Here is a 24,008-nt window from a genome sequence, read left to right as displayed (position 1 = left end):
GAATGGTGAGCACACACACACACAAATCTCACTGGATCCGGCATTCGGTTTCTGCAAATATTCCCAAAGGACTGACTTGCAAAAGATGGAGTAGACTTGTTTTCTTTAAAAATAAAATAAAACCCATTTTTTTCATTTTACAATTTTTCTAAACAAAAATCAAATCTAAACAAACATCAACATTTTCTTCGACTTCCCTCCCCTCTTCTCCGTGGTTCCTTATTCTGTGTCTCAATCTTACTGCATAATCAGTTCCAAAATCATATTTAAAAATGTATTTCATCTCAGTGAACTCATTTCGGAATGTATTTTATCCTAAAATATGTATTCTTTTATTTTATTTTTTAGCCAAGGACTGTATTGTAGAAAACAGAGGAGTGCAAAAAGTCAAAGGATGATTACATTCTGAACTATATGTTAGCAGGGGAGGTGTGGGCTAGATCAGTTCACTTTATAATATGTGCCCAGTGAAAATCTGCATCCTGAAACTCTTCCATTTTTGACTTGCAGCCCAGTTCCGACAAATGAAGAGGGGTTCTCTGGGAGCTCTCACTATGAACCAGCTAATGAAGAGGCAGCTGGAACACCAGTCTAGTGCCCCTCATAATATCAGCACATGGGACACTGGTAAGTATTTCCATCCTCCATCCCTGTGTCCCTCAGTGCCTCTCTTTTCCCTTTCCTTTCTCTTCCATCATTCTGGTCCCATAGGCTAATCAATGGCTGCGTCTGCTAGCTGTGTTGAATTGCTGGTGTTGTAGAATCTTCCACCGCATAGCTCAGTTGGCTAGAGCACGGTGCTGATAACTCCAAGGCTGCAGGTTCGATCCCCATAAGGGACAGCTGAATATTCCTGCATTGCAGGGCATTGGATTAGGTGATCCTCTTGCAACTCTACAATTCTATCATTCTTTGGAAAGAAGCCTGGCTTAAAACCAAGTCAACAGAAAGACTACAATCTTGTTGATAGGGAAGCCGCTGTTTTTCTTCTGTGAAATCTTCAAACACCACAGATCAAACACCAGTTTGATCTAAACTGAGGATGTGCATGGCTGGATCAATGGATACTGAAGAACCTGCTTTTGGTTTCATATATCTCTGCTTCTATATTAGGCAGGGGCAGCCCTACCATTAGGCAGAATGAGGCAACCACAGACGCTGGGGCACAGTAGCATGCAAGTCTTCCACCTCAGCTTCGTAGCTATTCCTCTTTGTTTTCAAACGGCCTGTCCTTGGCCCCCTAACCTGGCCTGCTGCAGCAGGTGTGGTCAAGAATGCTATCTTGACACCAGAGTTGAATTAAGATTAACCTGACTGGGCAGTCAGTTTCTATACGTGGAGTGGGGAGGAGATGCGATCCTGTTCTTTAAACCACTGAGCCTCTTGGGCTTGCCGATCAGAAGGTCGGCAGTTCGAATCCGTAAGGCGATGTGAGCTCCCGTTGCTCTGTCCCAGCTCCTGCCAACCTAGCAGTTCGAAAGCACACCAGTACAAGTAGATAAATAGGTACTGCTGCAGTGGGAAGGTAAGCAGCATTTCCGTGCACTCTGGTTTCTGTCACGGTGTTCCATTGTGCCAGAAGTGGTTTAGTCATGCTGGCCACATGTCCTGGAAAGCTGTCTGTGGACAAACGCCGGCCTGAAAGTGAGATGAGCACCACAACCCCATAGTCTCCTTTGACTGGACCTAACCGTCCAGGGGTCCTTTACCTTACCTACTTCCAACAGCCAAATTCCTTGGGCCAGTCCTGATTTCAGACCTCTCTCTTGGTGACCACTGGTGCAACTAGGCATGGTGTATGAGATCCTGCTAATTAGAACAAATAGGACCGTGTGTGTGTGTGTGTGTGTGTGTGGTCACTCTTATACCACTTTCACACTTGTGGAGAATCCTGGGAACTGTTGTTTGTTAAGAATGCTGATGTTAAAGACCTAAAATTCCCGGCATCCTTAACAAGCTGCAGTTCTCCGGATTCTCTGTGACTGCTAAAGCAGGATAAGTGTGTGCTAAGTATATGGTGTGGGTGTGTCTTCTGTGTGGATGTGAAAGACACAGAGATTTGGATCAGCCCACAATGCTTGGGGTGGTGAGTTAACCCTTTCTCTGCTGCATAACTTTCCTGATAAAAATCATCCCCCCAAACTACTATTTCCTTGACCAGGAAAACAACACCACTTTGTCCCTCTCCCATTTTGCTGGGTTGGTAGTTTGCCTTTAGAAGTGTGTGGGGTCGTTTTCATGCAGCTCTTCCCCCCATGTCTTGTTTGGTCCTTGGAAACGAAAAGGCAAGGACTCAGAGAAGTATTCCTCAAGGATTTTACTTGTGTGCACTAGCAAAAGTTATTTCCTTGGGGAAAGAAACACTCGCCTCTTCTTCCCCTGGTTGAGCTTCATCATTGGTTTCATAGTAGCTCAATTTATTCCCACACAGGAGGCAGCTATGCCACTTACAACCAGCGGGTGGTCAAAGTAGAACATGATACCCTGCAGGAGGGATGGTGGAACCTGTGGCCCTCCAGCCATTGCTGGACTATAACTCCCATCATCTTCAGCCACTGACCATGCTAGCTGGGGCTGATGGGAGTTGGAGTCCAACAGCATCTGAAGAGCAGCAAGTTCCTCACCCTGGATTGGGTCAGGCTAGACTGCTAGTTCATACAAACTGTGGTCGTTTTTATAATCAAGACTTCTGTCCTCCTACTTCTCTTATCGTTATTTAAAAACAAAATGAAGACATTCAGTTTTCAGTGTGTGTGTGTGTGTGTGTGTGTGTGTGTGTGTGTCTATTAACATATATTTGCTAACCACACTAAACATTTATTAAGCCTTGGCTCTTTCCCACCCCTCCATAATTCTGTAGAATCCTCCAGGATGTCCCACTCGGCTGATGATTTTACAGAATGATAGATCCTGGCAAATTACAGGGACCAGATGCTTCACTGCAGTTATCTTCCAAAATTATGCATTTGGGGAACTTCTGCAATGAAGCGGGAAATGCCAGGAGAATTCCCAAGATGGAAAGCAAGGGAAATGTTTCTGTCACAAGATTAGTTGATGCACATGGATCAGAAACGGCTGTTTAATTCAAAATCGGTTTAGTGTTCTGTTCCTTCTTCGACACCTGTGGTTCTGAGATCAGCATTGTTTCGGATAACTCACCCTGGAATTGGACTAAAGATTCCTGTTCATAAACAGTCCCAGATTTACCAGATTAATTTTTTTGCTGTCTTGTTTGCTATATTATACAGTCCCATTTCTGCTGTTAGGCCTGGTAGTGTACCAATGATGTCACTAACCTTCACTGCACTGTCCATCCTTCCTGCCGTCCCTGAAGAGTTAGCAGTCCTGGCAGTATGGGAGCCGTACTTGTCTTCTGCTCTGCTTTACCTCTGATTTTAACATAGATAATTTCTAAACTTGTTTCAGAATTGGTGCAGTTTGCCACAGTTTGCCATTCTTTTCCATTTTCTTTCTGCCCTGCAAGTGTCTTTAGATAGGGGGGGAAAGCTTCCATTTTGTAGAGGTGACTTTTGGGTTCGCCTTTCTCACACTTCATTTCAAACTGTCCATCCTCGGATTCTTTTTCTGCAATGCAAATTCGCCGTGTAAACCTAAAGCATCCTGTGCCATTGTGGTGAGCATCTTTGACCTTATTTTGCTGTGTGCTTGACATTGCCTTCTACTACAGCTCTTAACATATTCCATTTCTTTCTGTATATAGTTCCCAATTTCATATATATTCTAAATCCTCTGACCACTTCAGCTCTTCTAGAGTTTGGTAGGAATGACGTGGTGCCCAAATCTAAAGATCTGAGGAACGTTAGACCCCCCCCCAAAAAAAACCAGTAGGTCTTTGTGCTTGACTCCAGCTGTTGCTATTTCAGCACATTCCCTGCCTTCTTTAAAATATATATTTATGTTAGGAAGTGGGCTCCGCATCTAGGGAGGGGATACCACTCAGTGGGGGAGACATACTTCACATGCAGAAGGTTCCAGGCTCAATTCCTGGTGCCTCCACTTAAAAGATGTGAAAGACTTCTGTCTGAGATACAGCGAATGCAATCTCAGGTTCAATCTCAAGGCAGGGCTGCAGAAGACTGCCAGTTCACAACACTGAGCTAAATGGACAAATGGTCTGACCTGGTCTGCCTTCTTCTCTTTCCAATAGGAGTTGTCTTTTTTCCCTAGTTGCCTTGCATTAGCTGTTTGTCGCTAGCTGTTGTGCTCGTGTGTGGTGTCTTTGTGGTGCTGGTGGCAGACTCTCAACGGAGACTAGAGGGGACTGAAGTTCTCTGTTTATCCACAGAACAGATACAGCATGGGAAGAGGCCGTGCAATGTCTCAGTTTGCCTAAACCCTGACCTGGAGGGACCACCACTAAGAATAAGAGGTTAGTTCAGTGTCCATTCAGCCTTGGTTTCATCTCTGCAGCTTCACAACCAAGGTGCTTAGTTAGAGCTGAATGTGACGGTGGTTCTGGCAGTCTCTGAGCTGACCTCATCGACCATTTTGCACAGAGCCTTGGATTACAAGACTAGATATCTCCCCAGCCCAGATTTGAAGTGGGCAACTTGGAGCTCTCACAATGTTCTTCTTTCAGCGCAATCGGTTTTTTCTTGTTTATAATCTCTAGCAAAGTTTGGCAACTGTTTCTTTGCAAAAGAGCAGCAAGCTGACTCTGAAATTGCTTTGTCTCTCAGGCGTCTCGCTAATCTAACCCCTGTAATGAATTCTGAGCTATCCTTATTTCATGTTATAGCACAATACGATAGGGCATAGGGAAATTGTGCGTTCTTATTACGATGTTCTGGTTAAAGTAGGTGACCTCCCCTCGCCCCCTGCTGATATGCAGACCTGCAGCTTCATGTTATCTGCTGGCTTCTAACTGCACACACCAGCCTCCAGCTGCCTCAGAATTTTGTCCTAGGGAAGCCATTCAATCCCTTAAATCACAAAGAAAGAGTTAGGCCAGGCACATGTAATCAATACAGCTTTCATTCTGTGTTATCATTGTTGAAGGGTTCCGAAGACCAAGAGTCCATCAAGTTAAGCTCAAAAGGACCATTGAAGATATCCATTCTTGGACTTGATGGAGGAAGTTTGTGGTTGGCTTCCTAGTCCATTTTAGCACGGCAGGATCTAACTCTGATTCCAAATGGTTTTGCAGTAACTTATTTACCATAGGAAAGAGTTTATGCAATGGCAGCAGCAGAAATCACATCTGTATAACTACCATGGATTGCCAGGCTTCTTTGGACATGTTAACCCCTGCCCCCCCCAAAAATTATTAATTGCCCAGTAGTTCACTACCTGTCTGTGCTTTCCAGATAGTCTTAGCTCTGTGACCCACTCTCCTTAACCTCTGACAACCCCCCCACCCCCCGGTTTACATGGCTTCCCCATGTTTCTATGTGAAAAAGGCGCTGTAGTGACCCTCTTTCAATTGTACTCTTTCTAAGCCCCAAATCACCCAGCATATATAGATGATGAGTTTACTTTCATATCAGCCTGTTTTGCCTCTGACAGATGCTAGCCATGCAATGCTAAGATTCCATTTCGCCTCCTCTGTCTATCTGAAACTGTTTGCCAGGTCTTGATGAATGGACACTTTCAGTCCTCAACCTTCCTTAAAGGTGAGAAGTATTTCATCTAACATCACATAAAGAACCAACCCATTGATTGAAAGAATCTCTGGCTGGCCAGCTCTGTTCTGCAGTGCGCCTCTTTCCTCTAAAGAAGGGACCGGAACAGGATTGTGAATGCAAAACTGGGACATCCTCTTGGTTTCTTCTTTTGGTGTCTTTGACTTTGATAGAGAATATCATAGAAGAAAAAGAGACCAAGTATGATCGAAGGGGTTCTCCAGACACACTGTTATTTGTGCTTCTAGCACAGCTCTTCATTGGGGACAGTCCTTCAGATTTCTCTGGAGAAGTATCCTCTAGCAGATCTTTGATTACTTTAGAAGCATCCCCTCACTTTTGATAAAATTTACATCAGCAGAAGGTATTGTCAATAGGATCCATTGATCAAAAGAGAAATCTAATTTCATGTACAAAACAGTTACTTTTGTTTTTTTAATCCCATTAATATTCAAGGATCCTTCCTTCCTTCCTTCCTTCCTTCCTTCCTTCCTTCCTTCCTTCCTTCCTTCCTTCTTGCTCTCTTGCTCTCCCCCTTCTCTCTCTAGGTGCCACAAAATCTAGCTTGCTGTCAGCACCCAGTATAGTCAGTATGTTTGTACCAGCACCCGAAGATTTTATTGATGACCAACCGACCATGATGACTGACAAGTAAGCATCTTCATTTCTTCATTCTAATTGCACACACAAATGATGGCAAACACACAAATGATGAAACAGTCAAAACATCTACAAAGCTATTCCAGTGCAGGTTCAGACTGGGAAAGGTCTCTATTAAAAAGGCTTGTTAAAAGAAGAAAGTCTTCAGTAAGCGCTGAAGAGGCAACAGAGATGACGCCCGTCTAATACTCAAGGGGAGAAAATTCCTAAGAGTAGTTTTGTGACACTAAGGGCCTGATTCCTACATTGGGTGAAATGGACCTCCTGATATCCTCATAAGACCTTCAGCTGCAGAGTGCAGTGGTCTGACTGGCTATATAAGGGGAGAGATGATCTTTCAGGTATGCTGGTCCCACCCTGTATCAGGCTTTATACACTGAAAGCAGCTTTGAACTTTGCCCAGAGGTTAACAGATAGCCACTTACGTATTTAGTGGTTTGTCATTTAAGACCAACCATAGACATAGAGCTGATTTATAAACAGCAGCAGCAGCAGCAGCAGCAGCAGCAGCAGCAGCAGAGCACTTTGTAACCCAAACAAAACTGGAAGTATCTTTAGAAGACTTTCTTAAACTTTTCAAGTAAAGAAAGTTGGAAGGGCAAAACAGAAGACACTTGTAACAAGTGTTAGACTAGATGAGAACTGGGGATTTTTATTTTTTATTTTTTTTAAAAAAGCTCCCTCAAGGCAAGAAAAAACTCCCTTTCCCCCGATAGGAGTACAATGTTTCTCATTTCTATGATTTGGGGAGGGATGGTGGGGCAAAGGGAGGGGAAAATAACAAGAAAAAACTGCAATGCAATTTTCAACAGGAGTCCCATTTTTAAAGGGACATTATGGGGGAAATAACAGGTTTATTTACTGAGTTATTTGGATATTTATTCAATGTATATCTTTCCTTCCCCCCCCCCAAAAAAGGAGCCCTGGGTGCCAAACACATCAATCAAAATCACAATTAAATTAAGTTAAAAATATTCTAAAAACCATGAAAAACATTGTTTCAGCCAGAGATCTCAGAGTCGCCAGGAACAGTGCCTTTCAGCCATATTATTATTATTATTATTATTATTATTATTATTATTATTATTATTTTCTTCCACCCTTCATCTGAGGATCACAGGGTAGTTGACAATATAAAATGCCTGGGTAAACAGGAATGTTTTGAAATTCATACTGTAAGTATGCTTTTATGTTTGTTTTTATGCTGTATTTTTTATGTTGTGAACCCCCCTGAGCTCTACGGATGAAGAGCAGCATACAGATTTATTAAATAATAATAATAATAATAAGTCAATAATGAGGGGGACAGATGCACCTGACCAGGGAAAGCATTCCACAATGGAGAGCTGCCACTGAAAAGGCCCTGTCATGGAAGCAGTGGCAACTGGGCAGATGCTAGGATGATGAATTGCACACGGCCAAAAAAGAGGACTGGGGAACAGGTTGGCATAAAATTCACAATGCTTAAATGCATGCACATTTAGACATAATTACTGTAGTGTAAATAGAACTGTAGTACATCTCGCAATAGTGAGAAAGACGGACCTGTTCAGTGTGCTATCCCAGCGCTAAGCCTTGATGGGCATCTTCAATACAGCTGTTCTTCCTCCTTCTTTATCTTTAAACTGGGCTGGGATTGAAGAACCCTCAAAACAAAGTACACCTTCAAATAGGGGACTGTCATGTGTAAAATAGGACATGTGGCTACCTTCAGGTGCCCAGAGGCAAAGTACTCAGACAAAAATGTGTTGGGAATGGTGTCTCACCTTGTGCTCTGACCATTCTGCATCACTCCTCTGAATGCATTAATCAAGTACCAGTGGCTGGAAAAACCCTGACTGTAGCATTACAAAAGGAATAAAAGGAAGTAGAATTAACATTTTCATTTTATTTTTGCAAATGACCAAATCTCTTGCGAGGTTAATTTTGTATCAGCCGGTTGGTCTGCCTGCTTCCAGAAAGCTTTGGCAGCAGGTAGTAAACTGGGCTAAATGAGATTGACTTTCATGACCTTGCTGGCATTTTCTCCTGCTGCCGCTGAGAGGGAAGAGGAAAATTGCCTGTACAATCCCATTAAGTTCAAATATCACAATCTGTTGGAGACATTAGTGAGTGGTTGATCAAATTACCCAAGCATGCCCATTGGGCCGAGATGTACTGGTTTCCCAATGTTGTTTGTCTCTTTCTGTGCCCTGCGATATTCTGCCTCATCTCTCCTGCATCTGACATGTCCCTTAAGATCACACATTACACACACACACACACACACACACACACACACACAGCCTTGGCAAAGTTTTCAAAGATGTCTCTTGGCATTGCAGGAGCAGCCTGCCAGTCAGTGCCCAAAGCAGATAATGCTGAATAAATGTCTTCCTTCCTTTCCTGCAAGCCAACCCACAGATCCATCAGTCATGGCTTTAATCACTGTAGGAATGTAATGTCCTCTTTTAATGTCCAGACTTCTTCTTCATAATTTTCTTACAGGTGCCATGATTGTGGAGCCATCTTGGAAGAGTATGATGAAGAAACATTAGGTCTGGCCATTGTGGTTCTCTCCACGTTTATTCACCTCAGCCCAGATCTGGCTGCTCCTTTGTTGCTGGATATCATGCAGTCTGTAGGAAGGTAAGAAACTTGCCTTGCCTTGCCTTTCTGCTTTATACTGACTCAGACTAATGGTACACCTTGCTTAGTATCACCTTCATTGACATAGAACCATAGAAAGGTAGAGATGGAAGGGATCCCAAGGGTCATCTAGTCCAATCCCCTGCAATGTAGGAATCTCAGCTAAAGATATCCATGACAGATGGCCATCCAACCTCTGCTTAAAAACCTCCAAGGAAGCAGAGTCCACAACCTCCCAAGGGAGACCATTCCACTGTCAAGCAGCTCTTAGAAAGTTCTTCCTGATGTTTAGTCAGAATCTTCTTTCTTGTAACTTGAAGCCATTGGTTTGGAGTCCTATGCTCCAGAGCAGGAGAAAACAAGCTGGCTCCATCTTCCGTGTGACAGCCCTTGAAATGTTTAAAGGTGGCTACTTTCTTGGGCTCCATGATCACTGCAGATGGTGACAGAAGTCACGAAATTAAAAGATGCCTGCTTCTTGGGAGAAAAGCAATGACAAACCTAGACAGCATCTTAAAAAGCAGAGACATCACCTTGCTGACAAAGGTCCATATAGTTAAAGCTATGGTTTTCCCAGTAGTGATGTATGGAAGGGAGAGCTGGACCATAAAGAAAGCTGATCGCCAAAGAATTGATGCTTTTGAATTATGGTGCTGGAGGAGACTCTTGAGAGTCCCATGGACTGCAAGAAGATCAAACCTCTCCATTCTTAAGGAAATCAGCCCTGAGTGCTCACTGGAAGGACATATCCTGAAGCTGAGGCTCCAATACTTCAGCCACCTCATGAGAAGAGAAGACTCCCTGGAAAACAGCCTCCCTCATGAGAAGAGAAGACTCCCTGGGAAAGATTGAGGGCACAAGAAGGGGATGACAGAGGACAAGATGGTTGGACAGTGTTCTCAAAGCTACCAGCATGAGTTTAACCAAACTGTGGAAGACAGGAGGGCCTTGCGTGCTCTGGTCCATGGGGTCATGAAGAGTTGGACACGACTAAACGACTAAATAACAACAACAATCATCTCTCCTCTCCATTTCCTCTTCTCCCGGCTAAACATACCCAGCTCCTTCAACCATTCCTCATAAGGCTTGGTTTCTAGATCCTTGATCATCTTGGTCACCCTCCTCTGCACACTTTCCAGCTTGTCAACATCCTTCTTAAACTGTGGTGCCCAGAATTAGACACAGTATTCTGGTCTGACCAAGGCAGAATAGAGCAGTACTATATTCCTTCTCTATTTTACTCTATTTTACTATTTTACTTCCCTTGATCTAGACACTATACATCTGTTGATGCAGCCTAGAATAGCATTAGCTTTTTAAATAGAAGCTCCCCAGGGTTTCAGGCAGGACTCTCCCCCAGCCCTATCTAGAAATGTCAGGGATTGAATCTGGGAACTTCTGCATACAAAGCAGATGCTCTGTCACTGAGCTATGCCTCTTGCTTCCCTCCCTTCTGTGCAGAAATGGTTTGTAACCATGAGGGAGCTGACTATCGTCGCCGTCACTTGGTAGTCCTAAATGTATGGGAACGCTTACATTAGGGATGGGGAACTCAAGTGTTGCTGGACTACAACTCCCATAACCCCTGACTTTCATCCACGCTGCCTGGGGCTGGTGGGAGATGGAGTCCCACAACATCTGGACACCATGCGATATAAGAAGTGGCATGGAGGAATTTGAAAGGTAGTTAAAGATTGTTGCTAATATCCAGGATGGAGAGGTTCATGTCCTCTAGATGTTGGACTCCAAAATCCCCAGGCAGCATGGCCAATAATCAGGGTTGACGTAGTCCAGCAACATTTGGAGCCCCACAGGTTCCCTGTCCCTGGGGGGGCCACACTTCTGACCCTCATGATAAGTGGCATGGAGGGACCTGAAAATTGGTTAGAGATTGCTGCTGAGGGATTCTGCCCGGGAACTGCTGTAAACATCAGATAACTGATGAAGTTTTGATGCTCAACCTCACAGTGAGAGCTACTGGTATCTGGGGAAAACTGCTTCTTGCAGAGGACAGTGGGCTCCCAGCTGAAAATGTCCTGCCCCCCATGTCATATCCTCACCTTTCGCTTTCTCCATAATTTATACTTTCACTTGCCTGTGAAGTTGGAAGGGATTGGACCTGGGCCCATTTGTATGCTAAGTGCACATGCTTTCATCACTTCCTCTTTGTCACGAGAAGGGAAAGGGAATAGAAGTTCTGACAATTTTGCAACAGTGGCCAAGCTGTTCTGCATAGCTCAGTTGGGAGAGCATGAGACTCTTAATCTCAGGGTCATGGGTTCGAGCCCCACATAGAGTGGAAGATTCCTGCCTTGCAGGGGGTTGGACTAGATGATCCTTGTGGTCCCTTCCAACTCTACGATTCTATGATAATGGTTTAGCAAAAGTATGTCAGATTTTGCCAGCCAGATCTTGACCAAAGATAGTCTTCATGATTGTGAAGTCATTTTATCTGGGATTTGATTTGATTGCACCAGTCGTTTCGACAATTTTACTTTAATAAAAATAAATTGTTTTTGTTTGCCTCCTTCTCCGCCAGGTTGGCTTCAAGCACCAATTTTTCTAATCAAGCAGAAAGGTACAGTACAACCAAAACAAGTTTTTCCCCTCTATACAGACCACAAACAAGTGTATAAATATCCCGTTTGGTGGAGGTAATTTTGAATTAAGGGGGGGGGGGAGAGAACAAAAAACCCACAGCAAACATATTTGGTTTCCTCTCCCTTGCTTGTCATCATGCTGTAGTTTGCAGCACCATCCGTTGGGAGCCACATGAACTGCTGTGTGACGACAGCCTTCCTTTTTTATGTAACAGGAAGATATGCAAGCTGTGGAAAAAGCACTAATTTGAGCAAAGACATTCGAATCACATGCCGCGAATGAGTGTTCATTCACCCCCCCCCCCCAGTTGACTGTTACTCTTTTCTCGCCACAATGTATTTGAAATGAAATTCCTACTGAACATATCAAAGTTTTTCCATGGTGAGATATGCTTGAAGAATCATGGCATCTCCCTCCCTCTTTATTCCTTCATTTTGTTCCTCAGCATGATGATCCCAGGGAATGCTGCAGGCGTGGCCAAGCAATTTCTCCGCTGTATTTTCCATCAACTGGCTCCCAATGGCATACTTCCCCAGCTGTTTCAGAGCAACATCAAAGGTAATGTGCAAATGTCTGAGATTTGTTTCCCTTCCTCTCCACAACCTCCATGCTGAAACTTCTTTAGAAAACAACAACAACCCCAAACGTTGTCATTTGCAGATGGAAGCTTTCTACGGACCTTGGCTACATCTCTCATGGATTTCAGTGAACTGAGTTCCATAGCTGCTTTGAGCCAGCTCCTGGAGGTTAGTCTACCATCTGTGTATCTTTCACAATCACTGTTTTCTTTCCACTGGATGTATTTTACATCTTCTCATCTCACACCCTAAACTTTTCTACTCTCGAGTTTTGCTTTTACTGGGGCAGAGCTGAAACTGCTCAGACACTTCCATTTTGTGTGGGGCAAACACCGTGTTTATTTTTCAATGTGTGTCTTCTCTCACAGCACTGAGAACTAAAGAAGAGTCCTGCTGGATCAGGCCAATGGCCCATCTAGTCCAGCATCCTATTCTGACAGTGGCTGATCAGATACCTGTGGGAAGCCAAGAAGCTAGACATGAGCGCAACAGCTCTCTGCCCACCTGTGGTTGCCAGTAACTAGTGTTCAGAGACATGATGCTTCTGACAGTTCAAGCAGAACATAGCCATCAAGACTAGTAGCCTTCGGCTACTAGCTGGCCTTAGACACTTGAGGTGTATTTTTTTGTTTGTTCTCACCCTATTCTTGTGATTGTAATTTGTTTTAAACTGTTTTAAAGTTGTGTTTTAAGTTGTTGCAACCCACCCTGGGGCCTTAGGGTGAAGGACAGGTAATAAATAAAATAATTCATTTACACAACGGGGCTTTTCATAGAATCAGAGAATTGTAGAGTTGGAAGGGACCCCCAAGAGTCATCTAGCCCAACCCCCTGCAATGCAGGAATCTCAGCTGAAGCATCCATGGTAAATGGCCATCCAACCTCTGCTTAAAAACCTCCACGGAAGGAGAATCCACAGCTTCCCGAGGGACACCGTTCCTTTGCCCAACAGCTTCCTTTTTCTTCCTTTCCTTTCTGCTGCACCCCCAACACTTGGTTGGGGACCCTCAGCAGCAGATTTGTGGGACGGGGGTACACAGAGGCTGGAAATGGGAGGAGAGAAACCCAAAGTCTCCTTGCACAAATGGATTTCCCTTGATCAAACAGGCAGACATGATTACGTATTGTCCCATTGCTACTATAGGTAAAAAATAATGTCTGTGTCCAAATGCAGCGTGGCACTGAATACCTGTCGCTGGGGGTCAAAAATCAGGGGAGGGATGTCTTTATTCCTTGGTTGTGGCATTTCCAGAGGGATCTTGCTGGTTGCTGTTGAAACTAGGATGCTGTTGAAACTAGGATGATTACGTGTTGTCCCATTGCTACTATAGGTAAAAAATAATGTCTGTGTCCAAATGCAGCGTGGCACTGAATACCTGTCGCTGGGGGTCAAAAATCAGGGGAGGGATGTCTTTATTCCTTGGTTGTGGCATTTCCAGAGGGATCTTGCTGGTTGCTGTTGAAACTAGGATGCTGGATTAGAAAGACCTTTCATTATAGCCGTTCTTCTAACTCATGCTTACTACACACACACACACACACACACACACACACACACACACACACGTATCTCCAGATCAATTTCATTTCTTATCATTACATTTATACCCCACCTTTCCCTCCCTCTTTCACCTTTACAACAACCCTGTGAGGTAGGTTAGGTACCATCTACATATTTGCTTCTCCTCATTCCTGTGATGTATAACGTACACCAGCCTTTCCCAACCCAATGCCCTCCAGATGTTTTGAACGCCAACTCTCACCAGCTATAGCTGGCACAGGTGTACTGGTTGGAATGGATGCAAGTTGAAGTGCTGTACGTTAGGAAAGGTTGAGATACCATTGGTGGAATGAAAAAAACAAGATAGTTTGTAATTTATTTGTTGGAGGGAATAGGAAATCAGTCCCTATTGTTTGCACTTTTCAAAAATGCTCCTCACTGTCTTAGTTTTTTTGCGAGCAGGGTTTGAATTGTCCATGTACTTATTTCCTTAGGGCTTAAACACCAAGAAGAATTTACCAGCAGGGGGCGGAATGCTACGCTGCTTGGAGAACATTGCTACCTTCATGGAAGCTTTGCCGATGGATTCCCCCAGCAACCTCTGGACCACGATCAGCAACCAGTTCCAGACGTTCTTTACGAAACTGCCCTGTGTTTTGCCACTTAAGGTACAATGCTTGCAATCCCAGATTCAGTCCTTGGCATCCCCAGGTGCTGCTGAGAAAATCGCCCACCTAAAACCTCAGACAGATGTTGCCAGTCACTGTAGATAATGTGAAGCTAGATGGGCCAGTGGTCTGACTTGGCAAGCACTTATCCAATCTGAGTGGAGATTTCTCTCTGTCTCTCTCAATTCATACAGGGTTTGGTCAAGGAGGACTTCCACACTGGCAAATCTGTGTTAGCCAGACGTTCTGCTCAACTTACCCATCATCTAGTAAAGTGTTTCCCAAACTTGGGTTTCCAGCTGTTTTTTGATTACCACTCCCATCATCCCTAGCTAGCAGGAACAGTGGTCAGGGATGATGGCAATTAGAGTCCCAAAACAGCTGGAAACCCAAGTTTGGGAAACCCTGATCTAGTAAGTATCAGGCACTGCCATGCACCACCTGCTAGAGCTGGCTATCCATGCAGGAATGGAAGCGCTACAGAGTGGTACCTCCAGCCCAAAAGCCCACCCTTAACTCAGACAACTGCCTCTCAGACAGTCTCACATTGTGTGCTTCTGCACTTCTGTACGGCTGCCTTTTCTTTCGCATCCCTTATACCTGGCAGGGCTAAATTACATTTTAAAGAAAGGCACTAACTCTTTCTTCTGTGTCCTCCCCCGTTTTCTCCTCAGTGTTCTTTAGATTCTAGTCTAAGAATAATGATCTGCTTGCTGAAGATACCCACCAGCAGTGCTGCCAGAGTAAGTGCTCGAGATTTTATATATTTATATAAAACCTCCCCTCTTCCTCATCATTTCAGGTTTCTTATCTCTTAGCGGGAAGAGCATTATAGCCAAGTGCAATTGTGCCGTGTCAAGCAGGATAGGAGTTCTCTAAATCTAGGTTGCATTAATGTGTGGGAGGGATTACATTCCCAATGTGGGTGGGAGTTTATGTCTTCTTAAGGAGTTGGATTTCTTTCTCTTCTTTTTTTAAAGTGGCACCAGTAGATTTACCTAGAGCTTTGCAGTTTGGGACAAACCAAACCGAGATGAGAGCAAGTACAGGATTTGGTTAATGAAAAATATTGAATAGCAGAGGCTGCATTTCTTGGGACTTTCATGTCTGGTTTAATTAAGGGAGGCAAGCACATGCCTAAATGGCACATGGCTGACGGTGTGAGCCAACGTCATTGAAAAATGTTGCGTTTGAGGCAATGTGATGGCCAACTTTTTGTCTGCAGCTGTCGGCTTGTGACTTTTAGCTGCACGTGAAAGCTGTTGTCCGGTGTGTTGGACAGCAAAAGATCATCAACCAGGTGGACTGGTTTTCCAGAAGTGAGGTCAACCAGGCACCTCTCCTGCAGAAACTCTCCTGCAATCTGCTGGGTGTATAAGGGTCTCTCAAGCAACCTGGTCTTGAGTTGCGTAGGGACTTGTATGTTAACGCCAACACTTTGAACTTGGCCCGGTTGCAGATTGGCAGCCAGTGAGAATCTTGCAAGCAGAACTCTTTCCAGGAGTTCTTTCAAGGTGATGGCTGGGAATCCCAAAGTGTGACTACAGTCATTGGAACAAATCAATTTGGGCAGCTGCAACTCCATATCCTTCAAGTTTAAAAAAAAGAGAGAAAGGGTAAGCTTTGTTATAATGAATGATTTCACGACGCACACACCCTTCGTTTTGCTGAAAGAAGCATATATTTCCTGACATGCCCTCCATCTTCCTTTCATTGCAGAGTCTGCTGGAGCCATTTTCCAAATTGCTGAGTTTCGTCATTCAGAACGCCGTCTTCACCCTAGCGTATTTGGTAGAGCTGTGCGGTTTGTGTCACAGAGCTTTCACAAAGGTAATTAACTGGCTTGTTTCCTTTTAATCCACTAGAGAGATGGGCAAATGGGGAACCCACCTACCCCTTATTTTTGTTCTCAAGCGAAATTGACGTCAAAGCAACCGCTGTTCCATCTTCTATTTAAAATTAGAGGTAAAGTTGAACATTACAGAAAGGAGCTGAAACTCTGGCAAAAACCTGCTTGAGAGGTTGTGCAAATATTATACTTTACCTTTTCCTTGATGGATGTGGGGATAGCTCATTAATAGAAATTCTGGAATCTACCGGGGTACTTGCACACTAATACATCGGTGTGGGAAACTTTTTCAGCCCAAGGCCCTCATTCTCTTCTGGGCAGCCCTTCAGAAGTCACATACTAGAGCCAAAAGTAGGTAGAGCAATTGATGCAGCCTTCTTTCTACACAAGCTTACACATCCCTATCTATCCTCCATCCACATGAATGTGTGTGTGAGCCAGGGGGGGGGGGAGGTGTTTACATCTTCCATGCCTGCCATGGTTTGAGAGGTATATTTTTCATTATGTCCACTACTTTCTACCTCGCTGCTGTGGTGTTTGCATTATCAGTAATTCTACTGAACATGCATTAGGCCATCCTGTCTCTCAAAAATAAGAGACGTTTCCTCCCCATCTGACAAAAATCCAGATGAATAAACTGTAGGGACATCTGGAGTTCATCTCACAGGGGAGCAAATTAGCTTGGGAGCGGGGATTCGAAAGTTGCCCTCCCCCCATCTTTCCATTTGTCTATGCGCCAGGACAAAATGCTCAATGGAACAGCAGATGTCATTGACATAATCCTCTCAGATGTAACATGCCCTTCCCTCCTGGAAGAGAAATCCTTTGCATCACAGGGGTAGGAGCTGTGGAGCTTAGACAGATGCATAAACACACGCAGGCCGTTGTAGGGCACTGAGCCCCTGTGGGAACACCTATGTGTGTGCTCTATGCGCAAGCACACACCTCACTGGTTTTCTTCTTCTTTCAACACTATTTTCTTGCTCAAATTCTATGGACTGGACCCTAAATTCCTATGAAAGGGCTTGTGTATGCATAGTACATTTAAAGCACATTACTTCCTCCAAAGAATCCTGGGAGCTGTAGTTCGTTAACAGTGCTGAGAACTGTAGCTCTGTGAGGGTAAGCTACAGTTCCTGGGATTCTTTGAGGAATGTCATGCTCTTTAAATATATGGTGTGGATGCAGCCTGGAACTCCCTTTGCAGGATGAGGCTGCTGATTGAAAGAGGTGGTGCTAGGGGAGTTTTAGAAGTTGCCCCTACATTCCTCTGTTCCTTCTGAAAATCTGTTGGAGGGATTTTCTTTCTGGAAGCAATATTACAGATGGCAGGAGAACACCTGGTACTAGGGATAATAGCTTCATTGATGCACAGGGAACTGAGGCAGTGCTACAGAAACCTGCTACAGGGCAGAAAACTACAAGAAGGAAGTAGCTGGAGGGAATGGCACATGGTTTCAGTTGTGTCTATACTAATGCACAGAGAATGAGAAACAAGAAAAATGAGTTTGAGCTGTTGATACAGAATGGCAGATATGACCCAACAGGCTTTACTGAAACCTGGTGGGATGAGATTTATGGCTGGAATGTAGAAATTGAGGGGTGTAACCTTTTCAAAGGGCATAGACCAAACAGGAAGCGAGGAGGAGTAACATTATATGTAAAGGATATGTACACTTCTGAAGAGATCCAGAGGTTCAAGCAGAGGTTGGATGGCTTAAGCTGTCATGGATGCTTTAGTTGAGATTCCTGTATTGCAGAGGGATGGACTAGGTGACTCTCAGGGTCCCTTCCAACTCTCCAGTTCTTTGATTCTGTGAGCATGAGCCTCCTGGAACAGAATCTTCATTAATGGAAGAGCAATTCATGATCTAAGCCTCTGTATGTGATTTGTATATAAAGTGATTTAGTGGTTAGTTATAGGTTGCTGTGCGATTTTGAGGATGGTGTTATTTTATGGATTTTATGTTATTCTTTTAATGTATTTGGCTTTCTTCTAAACCACTCTGTACTTGCACAAAGGGAGGCATATAAATCATCTAAACAAATAGCAGTCAATGATTTGGTGTTGAAGAATGTTGGAAGCATTAATTTAACCCCGATTTGTTCACTTTTCTTTTAGGAAAGGGATAAGTTCTACTTATCCCGCAGTGTCATATTAGAGTTGCTGCAAGCTCTGAAGTTAAAATCTCCCTTGCCAGATACGAACCTTCTGCTTTTGGTCCAGGTACAGAACAAACACTTTTAAAAAAATGGTTTAACAGTGAATGTTTTGCATGGGGTTTCCAAGCACTGGACAGCCAGTAGCTAAAAAGGGTTAACACACGTGTAATGTCTGCATATCTGGAAATGTTTGCCTAAACAGAAATGTTTTAAGCAGACATTGAAAAGAATACAGAACTCAAAGTCATGAAGCTAGAGCAGCTGGAAAAAACCCAAAACTTTACAAAAACAAGCTATGGTTTCCTTGATCATTGTCATGGGGCAACACATGGTTAACTCCTGTTAACCAAACCATGGTTTAGTGTTCGGTGTGAGCTAGGCCACTGAGAGAGCTCCCTCCCAATTAAATCATCCTTCCTCTGTATTGGGCCTGAAGGACTCCTGCGCTACCAGATTGGAAGGAAAGCACACAGCAGATGTTGCTCACTAGAGAGACACACAACTTCTTTTTTAAAAAATACAGCAGCCTGACAGTAGCCATCCTCCACTGCAGAATGACTGGGCTGGCAGTTGCTGGCACTTAATCGCATCGAAATGACAAGGAGCTGAAATGGAAGTGACCTGGGTGGCCCACGGCGCAATGCACAGCTCTGCAGACTTGCTCCTCAGGTCACGCACAGTTCCACATGATTGACAGCCTCTTTTCTTTCCCCCCTCCGAAGTGCCTGGCGCTGTGCTCGGGCATATGTTTCTACGAGCCGCAGCTTCTCGTAAGCAACGGGCACATTAGTCAGAGAAAATTAGCAGTTGCCAGGAGAGTTGGAAAGTAACATTGACGTTCTAAATTACAGAGGGCTTAGAATTTCCCTAAAAACAACTATTATAATATCAGTGTTAAGAGGAGAAGCTCTCTCTCTCTCTCTCTCTCTCTCTCTGTGTGTGTGGGTGTGGTTGGTTGTTGTGGGGGGGGGGGTGACACACCAGGTAATGGGTTCGGGGGGGGGGAGTTGATGTTTGCAAGTACGTTGGATCAGGCCCTTCCTGATTAATTAAACGCAGATCAACCTGGAACCTTTATTTATGTATTTAAAAAGAGGAGAGGGCAGTCCTTTCTGCTTCTTGGACTCTGTGAGAGACAGGCAACGTTACACAGAATGACAGAGTACTTGCCCCCCCCACAGACAAATCTCCCCACCCTACAAGAAACACATACACACATATGCACAAAGGGTATGGGAATGGCACCCTGTTTGTCATGGCATACTGTGATTGCCAGTGGGGCATTTTTTAGGACTGAAGGTTGGGATGAGTTACTCATGGCAGCTCCGTTGTTGTTTGAAGCATTGGGAAACAGTCTGAGGCCATCATGCTTCTTGAATACCAGTCGCTGGCAACCACAGGAAGAAGAGTTTGAAGAGTTTGGATTTGATATTCCGCTTTATCACTACCCTAAGGAGTTTCAAAGCAGCGCACAATCTCCTTTCCCTTCCTCCCCCACAACAGACACCCTGTGAGGTGGGTGGGGCTGAGAGACTTCAGAGAAGTGTGACTGACCCAAGGTCACCCAGCAGCTGCATGTGGAGGAGCGGGGACGCGAACCCATTTCCCCAGATTACGAGTCTACCACTCTTAACCACTACACTACACTGAAGGGAGAGTGCTCCTGTGCTCATGTCCTGCTTGTGGGTTTCCCACGGCCATCTGGTTGGCTCTTGTGAGGACAGGATGCTAGACTAGAGAGGCCATTGGCCTGATCTAGCAGACCTCTCTCTCTCTCTTTTTTTTAATAATATTTATTAAAAATTCCCCTTTAGTTCCCTCTTAAAAACAATAATAACACAACAGTCTTCTTTTATTTTTTTATTTTTTAAATAATATTTATTAAAAATTTTCCAGAATAAAAAATCCATCCTCCTCTAGACAAATGGATGCCCCACATGATGCCACTGGCATCAACGCAAGGATGTGAGTCACTTCACACATGCAGGGAAAGAGGTGAGAAAATGAGTCATGCTTCTTTCTTTCTTTGCTTCTGCTCAACACAGGAAGTGGGACTCACTGGTGTGAAGCCATCTGGGGATCATGGCTCTCACAACGGGAAGCATCTACGGGCGCCATTTTCCATGTTGCACATTGGCCAGGATCTAATGAGCTGCTTTAGACGTGCCCAGTAGGAACTTGGATCATTTATCTTCCAACACCAGGACCTTGTGTCACATCCCAAACTATTCTAGAAAGGTCCCCTAGCTTCAGAAGTAGTTTTGCGGCACCTAACTGAGAAACGCAAATCCCAATGCACAGAACATTTTCAGCTATAGTAACAATTGATAGTTCTATTCTTGGCAGATTGGTCTAATCTAGGGATAGGGAACCTGTTCCCATCCAGATACAATCATCTTTGACCATTGGCTTTGAATTAAGCAAGCCAGTTTGGCTTGTCCAGATTAGATTGTTCCTCGTAAATCCCCTTTAGTTCCCTCTTAAAAACAATAATAACACAACAGTCTTCTTTTATTTTTTATTTTTTTTAAATAATATTTATTAAAAATTTTCCAGAATAAAAAGGAAAGATAGCAAGAAAGAAAGAAAAAACAAATATGATTTACACTTGGTTTCAGTGGCATCTTTCCCGGACTTCCCCCCTCCCCCTCTTGTATTCCATTTCCCTTAAATTGATTCCACAGATTCTCACCCCAAATTTTAAAACCTTATTTGTAATTTTAAATAACCCATTTATTCCAAATTAATTTATCTTATTTATCTTAATGAACCATTTCTCCTTATATTTTATATAATTCCCTAAGATCGACCCCATTTCCCTTCCACGAATTCCCCTATTTTCAAACAACAAACATGAAAAAAGTAAAGAAAGAAATAATATATAATTTTACAGCCTTTGGATTCCAAATCTCCCCCCCCCCCATTCCCCGGTTCCAATCCCCAAAGTTCATCCATTGACTACTGCCAGCCTGGTGTATCCACGTCTATATCTCAACTCCACTTTGCCGTCTTTTGATAGCTTTTAATTTCAGAAAGTCCAATCTCGAAAAAACTCTCAGAAAAAGTCATTGTTCTTCCATCCAGACCTCTATGTTTAAGAGTCTAACTTAAATTCTATTTCTTGGTCCTTTTAAAGTCTGGATGTTCCAAATACTCCGGCTTCAAATTTGGTCCAGCTCTTATTCCTCAGGTTGCTTTTTCCTGTTCTGCTGCAGAAACCTTCTAATTCAGAAACTTCTTGTTCTCCACAGAGGCTTTTGTTATTCAGGAACATAACTTGCGTCAAGTCCCTTCCTTTCTTCAATAGATAAATCCATTGTCTCCTTTAGTATAGAAACCTCTGTAGACAAAATAATGCTTCGTTTTTGCAGCTTTCCCAAGAGATAACAGATCCTGCTCAAATTCATAGTATTTTTCCACTTGCTGCTACTGTTGCAATGTCCCAGCCTCCCTCTAGAGGGAATATGGTAACTTAATTTCTTTCAAAATCAGACCCAAAAGTCAAATAACTTGTTGCCTTTATTTCCAATAATTTATGTCCAAATTGTAACAAATCTAACCAGCAAAGCCATCGTAACAAAGTTCTCTTTTATTTTCCTGCTTTGACAGCTACTTTGACAGCTGTCAAAGTTTCTGTGTCTCTTCACCAGTCTCTCATAGCGGATCGTTCCCAGTTCCCGGGGGGGTTGCATTTTAGTTCCCACAAATCAGTCTTCTCCTCCAGCACAATTATTGTAATTTCCCTTCGTGAAGTTAAATTTTTTTTTCAGGTAAACAAGTTCATCTCTCGATCTTAGTTGTCAAATCCTTGCGTTGAGCCATCTACAACAGGGGGGGGGGGCGGACTTCCTTTTTGCACTCCTCCCGCTCGCTCCAAATTCAAAGATCAAATTTCCCTTTTAAGTCCAATCAATTTACTCACGGGTTGTTCCTTTTAGTCCAAATCCGAAATTTTCAAAGAAGAAGTCGTTGCTCTCCGCCGAATGGCATGCGGCTTCGCTGGGCAGGGGAAGCATTGGACTCACAGCACCACACCCCCCCCGTCACCCGCTCCGCAGCCTTTAAAAAGGCTCCTTCGCGGGTCGGGGGGGCGCAAACGGTGCCCGCCGAGTCACCAAGTCCATGGGCATCTCCGCCCATGGTTTTTGAGGGTCCCCGCGTCGCCGGCACGGCAGGACCCGACCCCTACCCAGCCGACTCCCTCCGGAGCTCGGAGGGAGTCCGCCATTCGGCGATGGCGCCGACCCGGAAGTCTGATCTAGCAGACCTCTCCTTACATTCTTGAAGCTTTTTCTGTGAGGCAGGGAAGGAGGGTTTTCGTTTCCCCTTGGCTGCCTTGTGTCAAGGGTAAGTCTCTCCTGCCCCTCGCATCCCACAAAAAATATATATTCTAGAATTCAGCAGCATCCCTGCAAAAGCCTCTGAACCCCATGCCCACTTTGGTGGGAGCTGAATGGCTCTATGGAACTTGGGAGTGCATTTTTTGGCCCAAGCCCTAGCATCAACCTCTCCCAACCTGGTGCTCTCCAGATGTTTTGACCTATAAATACCATCCTCCCTGGCCATTGGTCAACTTCACAGGGGTTGGCAGGAGCTGCGGTCCAAACAGTCCGGAGAGTGCAAGATTGTGGAAGGCTTAATTATGTAATCATGGGTCTTCCACACCCCCTAAGAATAGGAGGTCTGAGGAAGGCTTCCTCAACACCCTGCTAAAGATGTCCCTAGAAGGAGGATCCTTGGGAGACAATGAAGTCTCCATCTTCTGCTGATGAGTTTGTGGGTCTGCCTCCATCCTCTGACCCTACTGGGTTGCCAGATGGATCCAGTTCTACACCCCTGCTGTATAAAGAACAGGAAGTGACCTACCACAATGGGAAGGCGGAAGAACAAGGTGGGACACTGAAATACCACTTGAGCAATCACTTAATACTCCTGTGTATAGCTGCGTGAGACATGTAGGGACTCAGGCTGCTGCTTGATTTGACAAAGATAGCAGTACGGGGGCTAAGAACGTTAAATAAGAAGCAAGGTGGGCTGAATAACAAAAGATATATTCCTGACATTTACATTTGATACCCCAATTATTTCCACGTTACTCATCGCTGTCAGAATTGGTAGTGACACAAAACAAGAGGAAAGCTTTCTTTACGCTGGAGGATGGAAAAGTTTGGGCAGGTGTATAATCTGCATGAGGCGTTCATATGAGCACCGCTTCCCTGTGAGGAGAGCAGTTGTGGGGCAGGAAAGGTGTGGTGGTCCCACTAGCTGGCCTCCCTTGGAAGCAAGAGTGAAGCTGCCAAAGGCTTAGGGTGGGTCTAGGAGTAAAGCCCATAGGGTCCTGGGATTCGAAACTTGTTCTCATGCTCTTAACATGGGTATGGGGGGGATTCCTTGGAGCAGAACTGTTCCTGGAATCAGCAGCTGTGTGGGATTGTGGGGGGTAATGACTGTTAGCTATTTTTTTTAGTTATTCAGAGCGATGCAGCGGTTTCACCCTCAGACCTCAGTGATGGAGTGGACTCCACACATACGAAGTGAAGATGAATCTAGACTGTCAGATTCAACAGATTGTCAACAGAGCAATTCATATTATTCATATGTATTAAGTCCAATGCAATACCTTTCTCTCCCTTGAGCCCAAGAGAGGGTTTAGTCCTTTTGCTTTCAAAACTCCTTTGTAGCAGTGCCTAAGCCATTGGTCCATAGCTTGTCTGTCCT

General features: G+C 44.2%; 1 protein-coding gene across 7 annotated transcripts in view; it reads left to right on the top strand.

Moving 5' to 3' along the window:
• UNC79 (unc-79 homolog, NALCN channel complex subunit) overlaps nucleotides 1-24,008 on the top strand; it is a 124,521-nt gene that overhangs the window by 80,534 nt on the left and 19,979 nt on the right. For 6 of the 7 annotated variants that reach the window (XM_079947648.1, XM_079947649.1, XM_079947646.1 and 3 more), the window contains 11 exons: nucleotides 511-627; nucleotides 4,307-4,390; nucleotides 6,191-6,293; nucleotides 8,790-8,930; nucleotides 11,470-11,508; nucleotides 11,977-12,089; nucleotides 12,192-12,277; nucleotides 14,105-14,278; nucleotides 14,953-15,021; nucleotides 15,998-16,108; nucleotides 18,250-18,354. In XM_079947648.1, the coding sequence (XP_079803774.1) occupies nucleotides 511-627; nucleotides 4,307-4,390; nucleotides 6,191-6,293; nucleotides 8,790-8,930; nucleotides 11,470-11,508; nucleotides 11,977-12,089; nucleotides 12,192-12,277; nucleotides 14,105-14,278; nucleotides 14,953-15,021; nucleotides 15,998-16,108; nucleotides 18,250-18,354 (1,142 nt within the window). The remainder of the gene's footprint in view (nucleotides 1-510; nucleotides 628-4,306; nucleotides 4,391-6,190; nucleotides 6,294-8,789; nucleotides 8,931-11,469; nucleotides 11,509-11,976; nucleotides 12,090-12,191; nucleotides 12,278-14,104; nucleotides 14,279-14,952; nucleotides 15,022-15,997; nucleotides 16,109-18,249; nucleotides 18,355-24,008) is intronic. The other variant, XM_079947647.1, reaches the window with a different exon arrangement.

This window comes from Podarcis cretensis (assembly GCF_951804945.1).
Source record: "Podarcis cretensis genome assembly, chromosome: 1".
NCBI lineage: Eukaryota > Metazoa > Chordata > Lepidosauria > Squamata > Lacertidae > Podarcis > Podarcis cretensis.
The sequence above is the reverse complement of the archived record's forward strand: the minus strand, read 5'-3'. Positions and strand labels throughout refer to the sequence as shown.